This window comes from Scleropages formosus, chromosome 1, assembly GCF_900964775.1.
Source record: "Scleropages formosus chromosome 1, fSclFor1.1, whole genome shotgun sequence".
NCBI lineage: Eukaryota > Metazoa > Chordata > Actinopteri > Osteoglossiformes > Osteoglossidae > Scleropages > Scleropages formosus.
In genome coordinates this window covers 24,984,102-25,002,149 of record NC_041806.1, presented here as the reverse complement: position 1 = coordinate 25,002,149, position 18,048 = coordinate 24,984,102, and the positions used below count along the sequence as shown (strand labels likewise).

General features: G+C 43.0%; 1 protein-coding gene across 2 annotated transcripts in view; it reads left to right on the top strand.

The window, feature by feature from the left end:
• Nucleotides 1-1,699: 1,699 nt before the first annotated feature.
• The window catches only part of jak2b (Janus kinase 2b), a 29,132-nt gene continuing 12,783 nt past the window's right edge, over nt 1,700-18,048 (top strand). Inside the window, exons 1-7 of one of the 2 annotated variants that reach the window (XM_018746501.2) lie at nt 1,700-1,797; nt 13,000-13,224; nt 13,816-13,939; nt 14,050-14,167; nt 15,640-15,785; nt 16,304-16,601; nt 17,279-17,398. In XM_018746501.2, coding sequence (XP_018602017.2) covers nt 13,041-13,224; nt 13,816-13,939; nt 14,050-14,167; nt 15,640-15,785; nt 16,304-16,601; nt 17,279-17,398 — 990 coding nt within the window. In that variant the 5' untranslated portion in view covers nt 1,700-1,797; nt 13,000-13,040. Of the gene's footprint in view, nt 2,129-12,999; nt 13,225-13,815; nt 13,940-14,049; nt 14,168-15,639; nt 15,786-16,303; nt 16,602-17,278; nt 17,399-18,048 lie in introns of both variants that reach the window. The other variant, XM_018746500.2, reaches the window with a different exon arrangement.

Below are 18,048 nucleotides of genomic sequence, written 5' to 3'. Positions count from 1 at the left end.
GGCTAAAACCGCTTGTCCCAAGTGGGGTTGCGGCGAACTGGAGCCTAACCCAGCAACACAGGGCGCAAGGCTGGAGGGGGAGGAGACACACCCAGGACGGGACGCCAGCCTGCCGCAAGGCACCCCAAGTGGGGCTTGAACCCCAGACCCACCAGAGAGCAGCACCCAGCCAAGCCTGCTGTGCCACCATTCCCCCCAACAATGTTATTATTTAAATAATAATAATAACAGTGTTGGAGTAACATAGCATAAAAATGCCTTGTTATGATAAACAATGTTACTATTCACCACCATCATCAACAACCGCTTGCCCCGAGGTGAAACGCGCATGGGACACACCCCGGACGGCACACCAGTCCGTTGCAGGGCACCACAATCAGGGCTCAAACCCAGACCTACCACACAGCGGGCACCAGATGAACTGGCTGAACCCACTGTGCCCCCAATGTTATTATTAATAATAATAATAATAATAATAATAATAATAATAATAATAATATGTGCTCCTCAGCCCCAAAGGTGACACCCATTTCTGCAAAATATTACCAAATCTCATTAAAAAGGATATAGTAAAATGGATATACAGTATATACCAACACTATTATTATCATTAATTAATACAATTCAATTTTATTACTATTATTGAACACATACTGAGGTGTAGTATAGTAAGGTAGATGTAAGGTAGGATTCTGTATTCTGCAGTGAACATTACTAGACAGGGACAGCTGTGTGAAATGGTCCTAGCTCTTCTCACCATCCTACCCATCCCAGGCCACAGCCAAAACACAGGCAGATGTACAGTATATATACACACACACACACACATTTTCAGAACCGCTTGTCCCATATGGGGTCGCGAGGAACCGGAGCCTACCCGGCAACACAGGGCGTAAGGCCGGAGGGGGGAGGGGACACACCCAGGACGGGACGCCAGTCCATCACAAGGTACCCCAAGCGGGACTCGAACCCCAGACCCACCGGACAGCAGGACTGTGGTCCAACCCACTGCACCACCGCACCCCCCTCCAGTATGTATATATATATATATATATATATATATATATATATATATATATATATACATATATCTTACATTTATACATTGATACAATAAATACATTTATTTATTAATATATCTATATACATTATTTTTAATTTATTATATACAAAACTTCATTGATGTGAGACAATGGTCTGTGATCATCATCATGCCCACCGGTCTGTCTGTGAAAGAATGAACCATCTAAGTTAAAAAAAGAAACATTCTTGAAAACAGTTCCTAGGAAAACATGTTTTAGAGAAAAAAAATATTTTCCAGTGACACTAAGATTTAATACTTCCTTGAGAACTGATGCACCTGTAACAAAATCCTCGTTTCTGTATTAGAAGTTTAAATAATTAATGAAATTGATGTAAAATCCAGTCGAGGCGTAGTTAGGCTTTAAATAACTCTTAGCAGCAGTGTTTCACTCCGTAGGAATAAAATATGTTTTTCGTCCGAACTGTATCAATAGCCACGAGGTGGCGGAAAAAATAACGCTGCCGCCCACATTCGACTTTCTGTACTTCAACAGGCTGTCGAGCCACCTCACGCAGGTGTTCCTATTGGCTCATCTGGCTGTCAATTAAAGCCCTCGACGAATCCTAAGACCCAAGTCGGGCAGGACGCGCAGTTGATTCACTATGATTTACTGAAACGAATCGTTCGCAGAAGGTGAATGAGACAAGATGAGTAGGATGTGTGATGGAAACCGTGCGCTACATCCAATGATTTGTGAAAACGTTCTTGTAGAGGTGACAGACTTCTAGTTACATTTCACAGTTGAGAGGTCTCTGGTTAACTGTTCATGTCCGCCTTCGCCGTTTATTTTTATTTTAATTATTCTGCACGCCGCGTTGCTGTTTGCTAACCCGAGCCGTAGTCACTAGGATACTCTCAGCTAGTTTCAATTCAAGACTCTGTGACAAAGTAACCGCACGGGGGACGTGGTCGGTGCAAAGAAAGTAGTAGAACTTAGCAACTAACAGCTGAGCTTTCCGTTGGAAAAAAAACAAACAAACTGGCTAAACACGGATCCCACTCGGAATCTGCTTGCTAGCTAAAGTAGCTAGCTACAACGCCTGAGTAAGTCACGTGTGCTCTTCAGTCACACAGTGTTGACATTTCGCACCCTTTGTTGTTGTCATGATTAACTGCATGTTTCATCAGTGTTGCCTGCTTTTTATCCTCGTATTTTGAGTGACGGTTAACCGTTAACTTAACGTCAGGTTTTGAGATGCTAGACTCGCTCTGTGTCAGTGGCGGTGGGGGAACTAGCAGTGTGTGCATTTTCACGCGCTCTTGTGTTGTGAGACGTTACTTATATGTGAGCAGGTTTTGAAGGAACGTCGTCTGTGTCGTAGTTAGTTTGTTTGTTTAATATATTGGCAAGAACTTCGTGGGGTTCTCTCTTTGGCAGCTCATCTGTTAATATCTTGGCGCTCACAAACGATTTGTGTGGGAAACTTGAATGATCATGATCGATTTGTTAATGACTCGACTTGAGAGAATAAACACAGTGGCTTTTGCTGTTTAAACGCGACCGGAAGTGGCGCTACTAGAAGAATGGTGGGGGGCCTGGAGGAGGAAGGACGGACGGAAGGAATGAAAGGGATGGATTGGGGGGTGCGCATTCACGTGACACGTGACGTGCTCTCAAACCCGCTCACGGGGAGTGCTCGCCGTCCGATCCGGAGCGTGCGCTCTGTCCTCGCGCCTGGCGTGGGGTCTCGTGCCACCGCACCGAAAAACCGATAAAAACCTCTGATTTCCCGTCGTCGAACGCGCACAACGTGACTGTCCGCACGCACTCCGGCGGCGGACACCGACACTCGAGAATTGAGCTCTGTGTATAATATTATTGCATGTTTTTTTTCCAGTCACAGTGTGGTCGCTCTGCCTCTTCACACGTACTAATACGTCACGTGTGTGTGGTTTAATGATCCGCGATATACTGTCTGTGCAAAATTTGCTTTTGACAATAAAATTTGTCTTCGCTGTTGCTCAGTTTTTTTTCCTCTGTGACATTTGATTTTGTTATGCGCAGTATTATTCAGAATGTTAAACTTATGCAGCATATCAAAGTTGAAAATTGGAACCAGTTTTTATCCTTTAGTTTTCTTTAAAAGAAGAAAAGCGCCAACACCCTCAGGTAATTAACTTTGCTGTAATTAAGCCATTCAGCAGGCTATTTCGTAGTGGATAAATTCACGGCCAAATAGCAGGAGTCCGGTAGGAGCCGGGGACCTTCAGCCGTCTAAGGAACAGCTCAGAACACTGCAGTGCCTACAGCTTTATGTGATACATGTATTTTTTCTTTTAGTGTAATTTTGTTTTGGGGAAGGAAAAGAAACAATGATGCTGTGATTAAACTCTTCTGCCTACATTTGTTTATTTAGCAGACTCTTTTCCAAAGCGACTTCCAGTGGATACTATGTAGTGTCATCAGCCCACACACCTTATCACCGCAGTGACTTACACTGCTACATACACTACTTACACTGGGTCACTCATCCATACATCAGTGGATCACGCTCTCTCTACCTCTAACTGAACTCTGTGTACGAGCTCTCTGTGAAGGCAGAGGCTTCGCTCCCATCTAGAATGTAATTCTACGTTATCGCTGCTTTGCTGAGCTACAGTGTGTGCAGGCTTATAACAGCTGCCAAGGCTTTACTCATCCTCGTGTCACATGGCAGCATGGGAGCAACCTTGGTGGAACCCTCTTGATTTTTATGCAAAGGAGGAGCAAAAGGCAGAGCTTTCAGAGTTCACAATGAGCAGGGGACTCGGGTTTGTTCAGTTAAATTGTCTGCTAAGTGAATAAATGTAAATTTGGTTTCTTTTTATAGAGCGCTCTTCTCTCACAATGGCACAGAAAGTTGAGCAAAGGGATAAGACAGTTGGGTATATACTAGAGTATTATTATATTACTGGCCGAGTTGAAGCCGATCCATAGCGACCACTCGCGCCGTTTCCAAGGCAAGTCAAGGGAGGAAACGGAGGTGGGTTGCCAGGTCCTTCCTCTGCATGGCAGGGGAGGCAAACGCAAAGAAAGACAGGGCCACCGCACCCCAAGCAGGACTCGAACCGCAGACCTGCTATGCAGCAAGGCACCGGCCAAACCCACCAAGCCACCACACCCCCCTGGAGTATTACATTACCCATGCAGTTATTAAAGCTGTAAGTATGCCTGCTGGCATGCGGTGGAAAGAAACAAAAATGCCCAACTTAAAGTCAAAGGAGGGGGAAAAAAACCCTCTGGAGTCCAAATACCAGTGGCTGCCTGATTAAAAAAAGATTTGTCAGTTTGCAAGTGATAATGACATTTTAGATGTAATGTAGACATTTAAAAAAAAAAAAAATTCAGGAAGGTGATAGGAATCGTTGATATTCGGGTACTTTTTTTTATAAGATATACGTTGCTTTGGAGAAAAGTGTTTGCTAAATGAATAAATGTAAATTCACATGACTATTAACTTGATGTGCCAGTTCACATAAGTATGTCTCATCTGTCATGGCGGGCGGTCATCAGCTTCAGTCGGCATGGGGTGAGGGTATGATGGCCGGTTGACCTCTTCTGGTCTTATCATAGGGAAACAATGATCAACAAGAAAGAAATTTAGTAAATTATGTCTTAATGACATTAAAGAGGTTAATGCAGATTGGGGGAGAAGCACAGCCAGCAAGACTTGCACTGGTTATTGATATGCCAGAATGAACATGTCTTTAGCCAGGATTTAAAGGCTCAGACAGGCAGGGCATTTCTTACAGTAACTGGTAGACTGTTCCATATTTTAGGTGCTCTATAGCTAAAGGTATGCCCTCCTACTGGGATCTTCTTGCTGACAGGTACTTCATGGTATGATGATGTGTGTCGCATGTGTGTGCATAGTCAGCTGGAAAGCTCCTCAATGTAGAAAGCGGTCAGGTTGAGCCCAGTCAGTAGTTCTCTGATAATGCATCTGCTCCCTTTACCAGGGATGAGGAGCAAAACTACTGTAAATTATGATTTCTTGCCACAGTGGTAAGAGGTTTGAAATGGCAGTGTTACAGTGCCAGCTGAACTTGCTCCTGGAAAGACTGTTGAAAACTTTGTTTTTCTGGTAATAAATTGCAAGATGAAAATGAAGTGTGCAGCACTGGTGCAATTAAATGTACAAATGTCCATTGTGGTGTTTCACGGCATGCTGCTTTGAAGGTGTGCGTAACTAGACAAACTGTTAGGCTTGTGTCTAGTAATCGGTTTTTGTCTTGCATTTTTGGAAAGAGGAAGACCCGCCTGCAGTTACATCTTGTGCAGGACTTTTTTAGCGAGATACTCTCACCATCTCTCTGGTGTACTCTGTTTGTCCACATTGAGCAATAGCTTTACTCTGGTACATAATTGGCATGGATGAAGGCTAAATGTGACTGGTCTGTCTAGGGAGGTTTAATAATATAGTACAGTACTCCTTTGATTAGTGCTACCTCTTATAGTGCTCTTATGCCTCCTGTAGTGCTCTTATAACCCTTTGGGGAATCTGTTGTCATAATTCACTATATTAAGAAAAGTTTTGAAAATGTTTGACAATGAATTAATGACCTCCTGTACAGCTGTCACTTTGTGCCCCATTTCTCAGTAATGCATCTGGAGTGCTCATCAAGGTATTGCTGTGTTGCATTTCTGATCAGATCGTGCCTTAGGAACAGTATGGAACTTCTTAGGTCTGTTTAGTGTGAAATGTCTGTTTATCATGAGTAATCAATATGTCATCTTATCACCTGTACCAAAGAATGGATACTTCACAAAGTCCTACCATAAAAAAATAAACAAGAAGCAGTGATTGTGCACTTCAGGCAGTGCGTTTTGTTCGGGAACATTGTCTTGTTTCTGCTCCTGGGCTCTGTGCATCATGGAAGATTTTAACAACTGAGAACAGGGATTTAAATGAAGTAATATTTCTTGTTTTATTGCTTTTAAAAAGCATCTTTAGCTTGCAAGTCAGTCTCTAAACAAATTAAGATTTGGAATTTGGTTAGATGACACCTCTCATTAATCAAATAACTTGAATTGTAGTAAGAATGCTGGTACCATAGAAACACACCCTTTAAGGATGACTGAGCAGGCACAATAATTTGGAATTTAAGCATGAATGTTATGACACTATCATACAAGAGGGAACTAAAGCTACAATAGAAATGTCATTGGTTATCTTAACAGGAAATCGTGATGAAATACTAAAGGTTCATGTCAAAGCTTATTGTAATTTTCCATAACAAGAATAAATTTGCATGTAATGTTTGCAACGAGCCTTAGTTATTGTACAGAAGATGTGCTTTTACTGTGGAAGTGCAGGTCCATGTGTAAGGGCCACCTTTTTATTGTTTTGTTGACACTAACAATGGCAAACACTTCTTTGGGCTGAGAGGAATAGATCACATTTAGCAGTCTCCATAGCCAAGGGCTCACCGAACCTTGCTGGTAGCTCCCTGCTTAACGGTTCATATTTGACTTCATAGCACGTGATGGGAAAAATCTGTAGATGTCAAACTAGGGGGGAAATCCAGTGTTGTTTAGTAACTGAAGCTGAATTAAGTTCAATGACCCCTTTGTATGATCGCAAAAGCAAAACATCTCCTGTCTTCTAAGGCACAGCAGTGTTGCCTAGAGTGTTTAATAGTCCTGTACCTGCCTGCTAGGTATGAGCAGAACATTTGAAGACTTGTAGCAAAGGCACACATCAGAGAAGGAAAAGAATGATGAGGTAATATGCTTTTTCTCTGTTTCAGATGTTACATTTGTCCCATTTGTTACACGACTCAAGCATCATTTCACTTGCTGTTGTACACGTTTCAGCTATGTGGGGCTTTCCTTCTAGTGGAGTCAGTGATACGGAAAAGTGTCACTGCTGGTGAAGATGCACTCCTCACTGCTTGCATCTGAGGGTTTTGTCACATTCTTCCTTTTGCGCGCCCTTTGACGGTCCAGACAGGCCAGCTGTGAATGAGCTGAGGACCCACGCCATATTGTTTGGAAATGGCTTTATAATCCTTCCCAGACTGCAGTAAATGGCTTATTTGTCATGAGGTGAGATTTATGTGTTGGCGCTTGGCACGGATGAGAATTATTTGTCATAATATTTAATTCCACGGAACTGTCAGAGGGTGCAGGTACTTTTCCGCATCACTGTATCGGACACATGCATTGAGCACATCGTGCAAATTCTAGCCACCTTGAACGAGGAAAACTCTACTAGTCAATCCAGAAGGGACTGGATTAACCGTAACATTTGCCTGGTTTGCTTCAGCCTTGAATTCTAACAAAAATACTAAGCATTTACATTGACTTTACAGTTTCTTGGGTTTTTTTTTTTTTTTTTGTGGCCTCTTCCCACCTTTTACCTTAGGAGACAGTGAAGCCAGACAGATGGTTCCACCGTTCTTTAGCCGCTGTATCCTAAAGAGCTCTAACAGCTGCTGTTCTTGGCCGAATTCATTTGGTCTATCTGCTCGGTGCCTGAACTGTTTTGCCTGCAATCTTAACTCTGGGCTGAGTGGGAGACAGATGTTCATCCAGGGGTCAGGGGTTTTCATGCCCTCCTTGGATTACATCCACGCTTGCCTTTCTGCAAAAGTCAACGTGACTAGTCAGTACTGAGGGCACTATGTATTAGGCTCTTGTGTGGTATTTCATGACATTCCATGACATTTAACCCAGGAAATGAATTTCTGGTCTGTGACAGACATATTTGAGCGTGTTGGGCTGCTGAAGACTGTTGACTGTGGTTTTAGCGGGAAATGGGATTTTCTTCATGATGCCACATGCCTTCGGATCCCCGGAGCGACAGTCCTCTTTAACGTCATCTCCTTTGTACTGTGTCTCCAACTTCTGCAGTTTGATGGCTTGTTTTTACCCACTTTAACTGATGGGCAAAGACAGGTGTATTACTGATTGTCCAAGCCTTGGTCATACTGCAGTTTTAATTGTGCCCAGTTGTCTTTCCTGCCAGAAAACCAGAGCCTTTAAGTGCCTTGTGTCTACTGCTGTACCATAGTACAGTTTAGAAGCTGTGTGACACAAGACCTGATCACTCTCAGTACACCCCAGCCAGACTTCTGTACTCTTCTGCTGCTGCCCTCCTAGTGGTCCCACCCCATAGGTCCAAAGTGAAAAGCAAAATGGTATTTGGTTTTAGCTCCAGCATGGTGGCGTGACCGCCCCCTCTCACTCAGAACTGCTGAATCTCTCTCTGTATTCAAGAAGGGTCTCAGAATACATCTGTTTCGAACTTGCTTCTCCCCTCAATCTCTTACGTGCTCGATAAACGTCTATTACCTCTTTAATAATTGAAAAAGAAAAACTATCCAGCTACTCGTAATGTATACTGCTTTAAAATGTGGTATGTGACAGATTGATTACTCAGTCACGTGTCTGCATCCATATGTTAGCTTCTGCTTGTGTAATACATTGTTGTTCTCTGAGATGTACGTGTCTTTCGAGAAACGCATCAGTTAAATGAATAAATGTAAATGTAACGTTTCACTTTTTTCCTGTTGTCTTTTTCATATAGCAGTTGGATATTTTGGCAGATATGAGTTTTATTTACAGATGGGGAACTCCAGCTGTATTGGCAGTTGTATGCTAAATAACTGTAGTTATCAAAGTCATGGATTTATGGTGACTGGTATCATTGCCTTGTTCATCTGTAGTTCTGCTCTTTCTGCTGTGCAGCCTGCTTTTGAGTCATCGTTGTTAGCGACTGAAAATGTTTTTTTTTTTTTTTTTAAAAAAACTTGTCATTAGTCATCAGTATTGCATCAGTACAGCGTTGCCCATCTCCTGAAAGTCTCATATCTTCCAGTTGTGTTTTCACCCCTTCTTTCCTCCCAGCTTCTGAGTTAATGTGAGGTCATATATGACTTGACAGAGAAGTGAAAATAGCATTTGCTTCCTGTAAATCACTCCAGGAGTGCAGGAAGGTTGCTGTTCCAGCACATGCTCGCTGACCGTCTCCGAGGTGGGAAATTTCCGCTTGGCGTTGACCACGTGCAACGCTTACGGGCTCGGCCGAGGTTTGCAGAGCGCTTGAGTTCGCTGAGGTGCTGCATGTCATTTTAGAGCTTTGCTGAAAAAAAGTCGTTGTACGTGTTTGTTGTTGAATATGCCTCATGTGGGCTGCATATAGTGTTCTCCTGTGTCCTTAGCAAATGTAGACTTGTCAGTGGGAATGGCCACACGGCTGATGTTTACCTGTAGTGCACAACAGCAGATTCCAGTCGTCGTCGTCCTGCCGATTCTTCCGTTTTTTTTATTGAACGGAGAGGGATCAGATGTGGTTACTGAGCTGGTAATTGAACTAGCTACACATTTCAAACATTATTCATTAGCTGAGGACTTGTTTAATTTCCAAAAGCAAAATTTCAAGAGAGCAGTATAAGAGCAAACTCCTGGTCGTGCTCAGTTGTGAATCATCCACAAAACGTATAATTGCCCTCTAACCTGTATGACCAGCGCGTGTTTTACACAAACTCGCACATCCTTCATGCAGTTCCACTTCTGCTTCCTCTCTAGCACTGTTTTTGCTCTGTGTGCCTGCCTTCCATTCTGCCCCCGACCTCTGGCAGCCCTCACTCACTGCGTTTTGGCGCTGTGAACAGCAGGCTTTGCCAGGTGATCCTGTTGCGGTGAGTCTCACACCGTTCCCGTCTTTCTGCTGCCATCTCCACCACCCTCTTCAACTCTGCTGTTGCCACCCACAGTTGCATTCTTTTTTCCTCAGCTCCATGTCTAGTACCGCGTTTCTGCTGTTGGGCTTTCCAAATACCTTTACTTATTTAGCTGATGCATTTTGTCTAATGGAGCTTATAATGGCAAAGGGGTAACTTTGCCATTGCAGGGTATTCTTACTGGAGTGTTCAAGGTAAATTTCTTGCTCAAGCATATTACATTATCTTCTGACTGCAAGGGAACAGCTCTGTCCACTACACCCTATACACAAATTATAGTATACTCTCAGTTTGCATGATTTTTTATTTTTTTTTTTATTATTTTTTAAATGCAATAACTCTACTGATGACCATTTGTGTTAACAGAGGGTGTTGGAGCTTCAGAATCTATTCTAGCGGCACAGGGTACTTACTTATTGCCATCCATTCCATGAAATCTCTCTTTCACACACACACACACACACACACACACACACACACACACACACACACACAGAGTCTGAAACCACTTGTCCCAATCAGGGTTGCGGCGAACTGGAGCCTAACCCGACAACACACGGCACAAGGCTAGAGGGGGAGGGGACAAACCCAGGACGGGATGCCAATGCGTTGCAAGGCACCCTAAGTAGGGCTTGAACCCCAGACCCACCAGAGAGCAGGACCTGGCTAAGCCCACTGCGCCACCGTGCCCTCCCTCCATGAAATCACTCAAGGAGACCTCTACGTTAATTCTTCTTTGAGTTCATGTGAGGTGCTGGTTTTCTTCATTGGAAGACCCTTCATTTACTTACTTGTCAGTTTCAGTTATTTTTAGGACATGTCTTTTGTTGCATTGGGTAAGATTAGGTAAGACTGCAGGAAGGAACCTTTTTTCGAACAAATTGAAATCCAGTTATGCATCTGGGGACTCATGCCCAAGTCTCATCTGTGTTGCCTTATACTTCAGGGGTGAGGAGGCCCAGTGAATACAAACCTGACAGATAACCACTGTATGGGTTCGCTGCTTTCCCTTCTGCCTTACTGACCACAACTGCATCGGTAGCTTACTGGGAATCTGATCTTCAGATCTGCTACACCACCCCACAAAGCCTGCAATTTGTAGAGTTAAAAGAAGCAGATGGTCTGCAGTACATACCTTAAAGGAGTGTTGTGCTTGTGCACCCAACAGTAAACTAGTGAAGGTTTTATGGTTTTAAGGGAGTACCTAATTGGGCAATGGCTATAGCCAAAGTTGGAGAAAATCTCAGAAATGAAGAAAAGAAATTACAGCTGTTGAAGTGTTATTTGATGTCAAAGCAGCATAAATCTTTTTACTATATAGTTGGTCAGATAGGTTAAAATATTGCTTGTTTGCTGGCTAATTTTTCATGAACGGTTGTGGACGAGTCCTGCTGCTGTTGACGCCACAGTTGGATCGTGTGCTAGACCTTTCACAGGCTTCACAAAGAGTTATCTTTCATGACCAAATACGTACGCATTTACTGAGGCATTTACCGTCTTTAGCAAGTACGCAGACAAATGGCGGACAATGACAATTGAACTGAAAATTCAGATTGGAGAAAAAAATTCAACAAACCGCAATTTTCATTCCAACCTTATTTTTCAAGGTTTGTCATTTCTGTAGTGTTTTTTTCCCCCTCACTGTGCCTTGGGGTTCTTTGGTGTGCAGGCTTTTTGTTTATCTTTATTTACCCATCAGTTTCCGGTTCTTAGAAACTTTACTAGAAAAACCAATATCAGTCTTCATACCGTTCTTCATTCTTCATTTATATCGATGTCTGTTTTAAAAGGATGACGCAAGTAACAGGTAGCAAAACTCGTGTCGGTGTTTCACTTGAGAACGAAGAAGCAGTGGAGTATGTAATTTGTGCGGCGAGGTGTTTTTAATGTGTTGTACGCTGCGAGAGTTTCCACTGATGGTGCTCGCACTCTTTCCTAGGCTGTGTGAAGTGTTTGGTATCTCAGGACGGATGTCTTGACCCCCATCTATGTAGGACAACATGGTAGCGAAACCATGCAGCATTATTTCGCACCTCATTGCAGTGTCTAGAAACACCGAATACCATCTTTCTGACATTCTTCAGGGTAATTTGACATCCTTAAGACATGTCAGCCTCTTTTACATTCTACATAGTACAGCTTTTCTATGGATGAAAGTAAAATTCAGTGTAAAGATCTGTAATGCGGCAGGCCCGGTACAGTAAATGTTCTGACAGGATGCTCATAGAGCGTTTTAAATGTAAAGGATTGTGATTGATTGGATTGTAATGCTGTTCATTAAGCAAGTCTTATGAAATAATTTTATTCAAAGATGATTTTTTTGCAAAAGAGGAGTAACTGACAAAAATAACCTGCAAACTGTAAGAAGGCTCAGGGAATTTATTTTTTAAAAATTAATTTAAAAAAAATGTTGAATACTACACTTAATTTCTGGTTTGCAAGATTTGGTCATATTCTGATTTGCTGAATGATTTATTTGACAATGTACTCAACTTTATGCAAAATATTCAGGACTTTCTACTTGAAATTATTTACCACTAATAGGAGAGTTCAGACAGTTAATAATGTGAACTTAGCTGTCTTCAATAAATCAACCTCATGGTTTCCGGTGTTGATCGTTTGCCATCCAGCTTACCTCTTTATCTCCTGTAAGTTTGAAGCAATGCAACCAAAAAAGAAGTTAAATTTATGCGGGAAGATTATTTCAGCAGATTCACTGAGCTGTACAGCAGCAAGACACACGTTTATATTTAATCTCCTGTTCTCGGTGGTTTAACCCTGTGCGTGCGCGCATACACGCAATCTCTCCTCCTGATCCTCTCCTGTCTTCACTGTTACGGGGTGCCATTGTGCGTACGATGGCCGCGTGTTCTGGGTTCCTTGCAGCCACCTGAACAGTAAAGGTGTGGGACGCCAAAGGCTGCACATTTAGATGAAATTAGATTTGTCTTTTGTCACTGAACCATGCTTTCGCTGCTGTGGAACCTTTCCAAAGTGTGACCTAGTCTTCGTGCCATTGTCCCCTAAGAGCTGCAGCTGACAGCTACGCAGTGTGGAGTTGTACACCGAGACCAGAAGAGCCATCCTCCTCACTATCACTTGCTACCGCCAGGCTCAATGTAGAGTTTGGCAGATCAGGAGGGTCTTGGAGGGTTCCGTATGCTATGTCATGTACGCTACCTGCGGGTGAAACCCTGTTCCCATGATACACGCTGAACTGGTAACGTTCACCCTTCCTTTCTCTTCAGGTGGATGTCAGCTCCTGGGACCCCATGGTCTGGCAGTAGCCATGGAAACCATGGCGTTCTCTGCTCCACACCAGAATGGTGAGGTCCACAGGAGCAGCCACAAGCCGGCGCTCACCGTCCATCTTTACTATGATAGGCACAACAAGCAGCGCTGTGCCTCCCTCAGCTACCCACCAGGGGAATATGTCGCTGAGGAGATTTGCATTCATGCTGCAAAGGAGTGTGGTGAGTGATGAAGCAGGAGGGAGAGCTCCAATACCTTGGGAAGGGAAGGAAACTGAAAAAGATGTGTGTTTAAAAAAAAAAAAAAAAAAAAAAAAAAAAAGTGCGATAAGGCCAGTTTGTAGTTTTTCCCTCTGATTATTATGTGACTGGAAATCCCATATCTAAATACCATATACATACATACATGAATTTCTATGTTGGCAGAATCTGTGAAGATATTTACAGCACTGGATCTCAAGAACTAATTCAGACTGTTCTTAAAATGCTGTGCAAGCATTCTGCTTTTCAAAGACATCTTTCTAGTCGGTCCTATCACATCCGGATGTGTGCTGTAACCCAGCAAATGTTGACTTTTTCTACAGAGATAGAGGTTTTCAATTTTTTAAAAAAAAAATCAAGTTTATGAATAACTAACAATGCTGTTTTCAGGCATAATATCTCTTTCAGTATCTAGTTGGATTTGTGGTCTCGTTGGTTGTTTTTACATATTTCTAATAATTACAAGAATAAGGTCACAGTTCAGTAGGCAGTGCTCACAGACATACTCAGGATTGTTTGCCTCTTTATACCTGTACCCCCCCCCTGCAACAGGTGTGACACCTGTCTATTACAACCTCTTTGGACTCATGAGAGAGAGTGATGGTATATGGTTCCCACCCAACCACGTCTTCCGTCTGGAGACTTCAGCTGAAGAGAGCGTGCTTTTTAGGATCAGGTGAGGGGCCTCCCTGGTCCAGCTCTCAGAAATGCTGTATTTTGTTCCAAGAGAGTCTGGTCTGGCTTGCTGTAGGAATTGGTAACATCTTTCACCCCTGGCTCGTGCAGATTCTACTTTCCTGGCTGGTACAACTCTGGCACCTACAGGGCATTTCGCTATGGCGTCACGAAGAGTTCTGAAAGTCCGGTGCTGGACGACTGTGTTATGGAGTACCTCTTTGCCCAGGTACGACTCTGCTTCTTCACTCTGCCAGTTATCAACAGCTTAGCGCAAGCTGAAGTTGTTCTCTTGTGCGTGTGTCTTTTTGTTTGTTGTTGGTGCTCTTGGAAGTGTCTTTTCATTGTCTCAACAACATTGTATTTTCTGTCCCCCTCTTTGTTTTTATAATTTTAATAATGCATTCCCAGTTTTCAAATGGTACAGAAGCTAAATGAGCAGATTGTCACTAAGGGTTGAGATCATGGACATAAACCAGCAAAGGAATAATGATGCGTATTAAAAAGTTGTGTGAATAGCAATTATTTGCACAGTTTGATACAAATGTGTTTTTGTGTTGCTGCAGTATACAGTATTTTACCTTGTTTGTTCTGGAAAAACAGCCATTAGGAAATAACATGCTGGCCGTCCAGGATGGTACAAGTTGTACTCATTAGCACACTGCGTGAGTCTCCCACCTCTCTGCCAGCCTGTCTCTTGTGACGCCACATGCACAGCACCCCTCGCTCATTTCCAAATGTCCGGGCGGTGCTCCTGTGCACGTGAATTTGCAGAGAAAAGGAGGAGAACTTGTCCTTAAACAATCTGCAGGTCACCCTGATCAACCCTGGGCCAAATTCTGCTTGAGTCACGAGATTCCATACATTGATTTTTCTGAGAGCGGTTGAAGGTCTGCAGTAGGACAAGCGGTTATTGAGAGTGCGTGTGTGTAACTCTTACCAGCCAATGTCTTGTAATGGACTTTGTCTGCCCTTGTTTCACCCGTTTTCGCGTGGATTTCCTCTCACAGCGCAGACTCATGCAAAAGAAAGCAACAGTAAACCACTTCCGTTCCCACTCTTACCTTGGAAACCACACAAGTAGTCACCAAGAACTTCAACTCGATGGCACTTAAACTTACCTACTGTTAGACTAGAGCATATCCTGCATAACCAGCACAACCTTTGAGCAGTGTGTTCGTATCAAAAAGTGTTAACAATTCTTGGTGGAATGAGACCAGTGAAGAGATTCATGTTCATTTTTGTGCTGCCATGACTCTCAACCAGGGGAAAAACCTGAATACGTTTAAGTTTTCCCCATAATGAGAGTTAGCAAAGAAGTAACTTTACCGCAGGGTATAGTTTGGCGAGTTCACACAGGTATTATTCTTTACAGACAGTTATTTGGTGAGTGCCTCTAATTTTATTAATTTTTCAACCTAGAAAATATCTAAAATACTAATTGTAAAAACAAAATGTACACAGATTAAAGCAATGGTTAATTTTATCTAAATACACCGGATCTGTTACTCTAAAGTATTTTAGTTTGCTTGTAACTGCTACTGGAGGACTGAGCATGAACATCTACCTGTAAAATGAAGTTGTGGAATTTTGGAATATATTAACATTTACATTTGTTCATTTAGCAGATGCTTTTAATAGCAACTTACACTGTTAAGATACTGCTATACTTAGAGCTTGTGCGCTGCCCTCCTCTCCCAGTGCCAGAGCGACTTTGTGAACAGCCGGGTGAAGGTTGCAATCAGCCATGAGACACTAGAGGAGTGCCTGGGCATGGCAGTCTTGGACATCATGCGGGTGGCCAAGGAGAACGAGAAGTCCCCACTGGACATCTACAGCGCCACCAGGTGAGGGGGCTTAGAAAGTAGTACGTTACATTACATTAACATTCATTCATTTATTTATTTATTTAGCAGATGCTTTTCTCCAAAGCGACTTCCAATGAAGTCTATGTAGTACCAGCCCACACACCTTATTCACCAAGGTGACTTACACTGCTATATACACTAGTTACAATGGGTCACTCATCCATACATCAGTGGAACACACTCTCTCTGTCACTCACACACTATGGGGGAACCTGAACAGCATGTCTTTGGACTGCGGGAGGAAACCAGAGCACCCAGAGGAAACCCACACAGGGACAACATGAAAACTCCACACAGACTGAGTGGGGATCAAACCCACGTCCTCTTGCACCACCCCGGTGCTGTGAGACAGTAGCGCTACTCTCTGTGCCACCGTGCTGTCCCGTAGCATTTCTTTGAACACTTAAGTAAATATGATTTAGTGGTATCAAACACAGTCCATGAACAGTAATGATAATTTGACCCAAAACAGACAGCGAACTTGATTTCTTCCCCAGTTACAAGTCCTTCCTGCCCCAGAACGTACGAGCCTGTATCCAGGACTACCACTTTGTGACCCGGAAGCGCATCCGCTACCGCTTCAGGAAGTTCGTTGAGCAGTTAAACCTGTGCAAGGTGACGGCCCGTGACCTGAAGCTCAAGTACCTCATCAACCTGGAGTCACTCCAGTCTGCCTTCTACTTGGAGCGCTTCCAGGTGAAGGAGCCCACGATAGGGCAGGTCACTGTTATTGTCACCGGCAACGGTGGCCTCCAGTGGACTCGTGACAGCCAGACAGCCTCGGGGTCAGAGAAGGTACAGCCTCATTGAGCTGCTTCAGCTTTCTTTCCTCTTCCTTACTGCATAGCAGGGTGTTTTACACACATACTGTCAAAGCACTTTGAGCATTTATTGTCCCACTGAGGGAGTCCTGGGTTTTTCTTCACTCCTGTCCTGGATGCTTGTTTTGATGATGGCATGATTTCAGCTTGGTTCTGTACCTGCAAAGTTGTGCAGTGGGATTTGTGTTTGATGTCTTTGTTTTGGAGGGGGCGCGGTGGCGCAGTGGGTTGGACCGGGTCCTGCTCTCCAGTGGGTCTGGGGTTCGAGTCCCGCTTGGGGTGCCTTGCGATGGACTGGCGTCCCGTCCTGGGTGTGTCCCCTCCCCCTCCGGCCTTACGCCCTCTGTTGCCGGGTAGGCTCCGGTTCCCCGTGACCCCATATGGGACAAGCGGTTCTGAAGATGTGTGTGTGTGTGTGTCTTTGTTTTGGAAAAATGTCTTGCTTTGTATATTTTTGATTTTTGGTTAAATGTCCTATAGAAATCACATGTCAACAGTTGAGTTCATCTGTCTGGTTACTGCTGTCCTCTTTTTACCCTATTTTTCCAAACATTACCCTGTTGTGAAAAGATTCAAACGTTTGCAATATGTGTCCAAAGTAATAGCACAATTGTCCTTAACATTTTGTGTTTCACCTTGCTTTGTGCACAGGAGTTGCAGACGTATTGTGATTTCCCAGATATCATTGACTTAATCATCAAGCAGCCCAACAAAGAAGGGGTCAGCAGTAGTCATACTGTCACTATCAATAGACAGGACAGCCAGACACTGGTAAGATAATCTTTGTTACATTTAAAAAGCAGAACCCTCTTGCTTGATATACAGAAGTGAAGGATTTCACTTTATGTGGTACTTTGAGATAAATGTAGTTTCATGCCTACTATACATTGTACTATACTATACATTGTGTACTAAATATTGACTTACTGGGGTGTCCAAACTTTTGCACATGCCACAATTACTATTCTTTGTTCCCTGTTTTAAAAATCATAAAATAAAAAAGTAACTGTGCATAAAAATGTTTAATACACTGTTTCCTGCAGCAGTTGTTTATTACATTTCACTTACAAAATTAACTAAAAATCTAATTTGGTCAGAGGTGTCCAAACTTTTGCATAAAACAATGCCATTTAAAAAAAAAAAAAAAAAAAAAAAAAATCTTAACTTTTTGATCACATCTTGTACAATAGCAGAAAGTCTAGTGCAAGCCATGCATAAAATAGGAAGGCTTCCTATTACCTGTGTGCACTTCAGGTAATTTCCCACGAGTAGTTAAGATTACCTGTATATAGTGTGTGTTGTAAGCGCTGTCAAAATTTATAAGAGGATCTTGAAAGGAGTCAGTGATTCATGTCCATGAGCTACCATATGTTATACTAATTTGCATTTTAAGGGTAACTGGTAGGGTAAATGGAGAAACA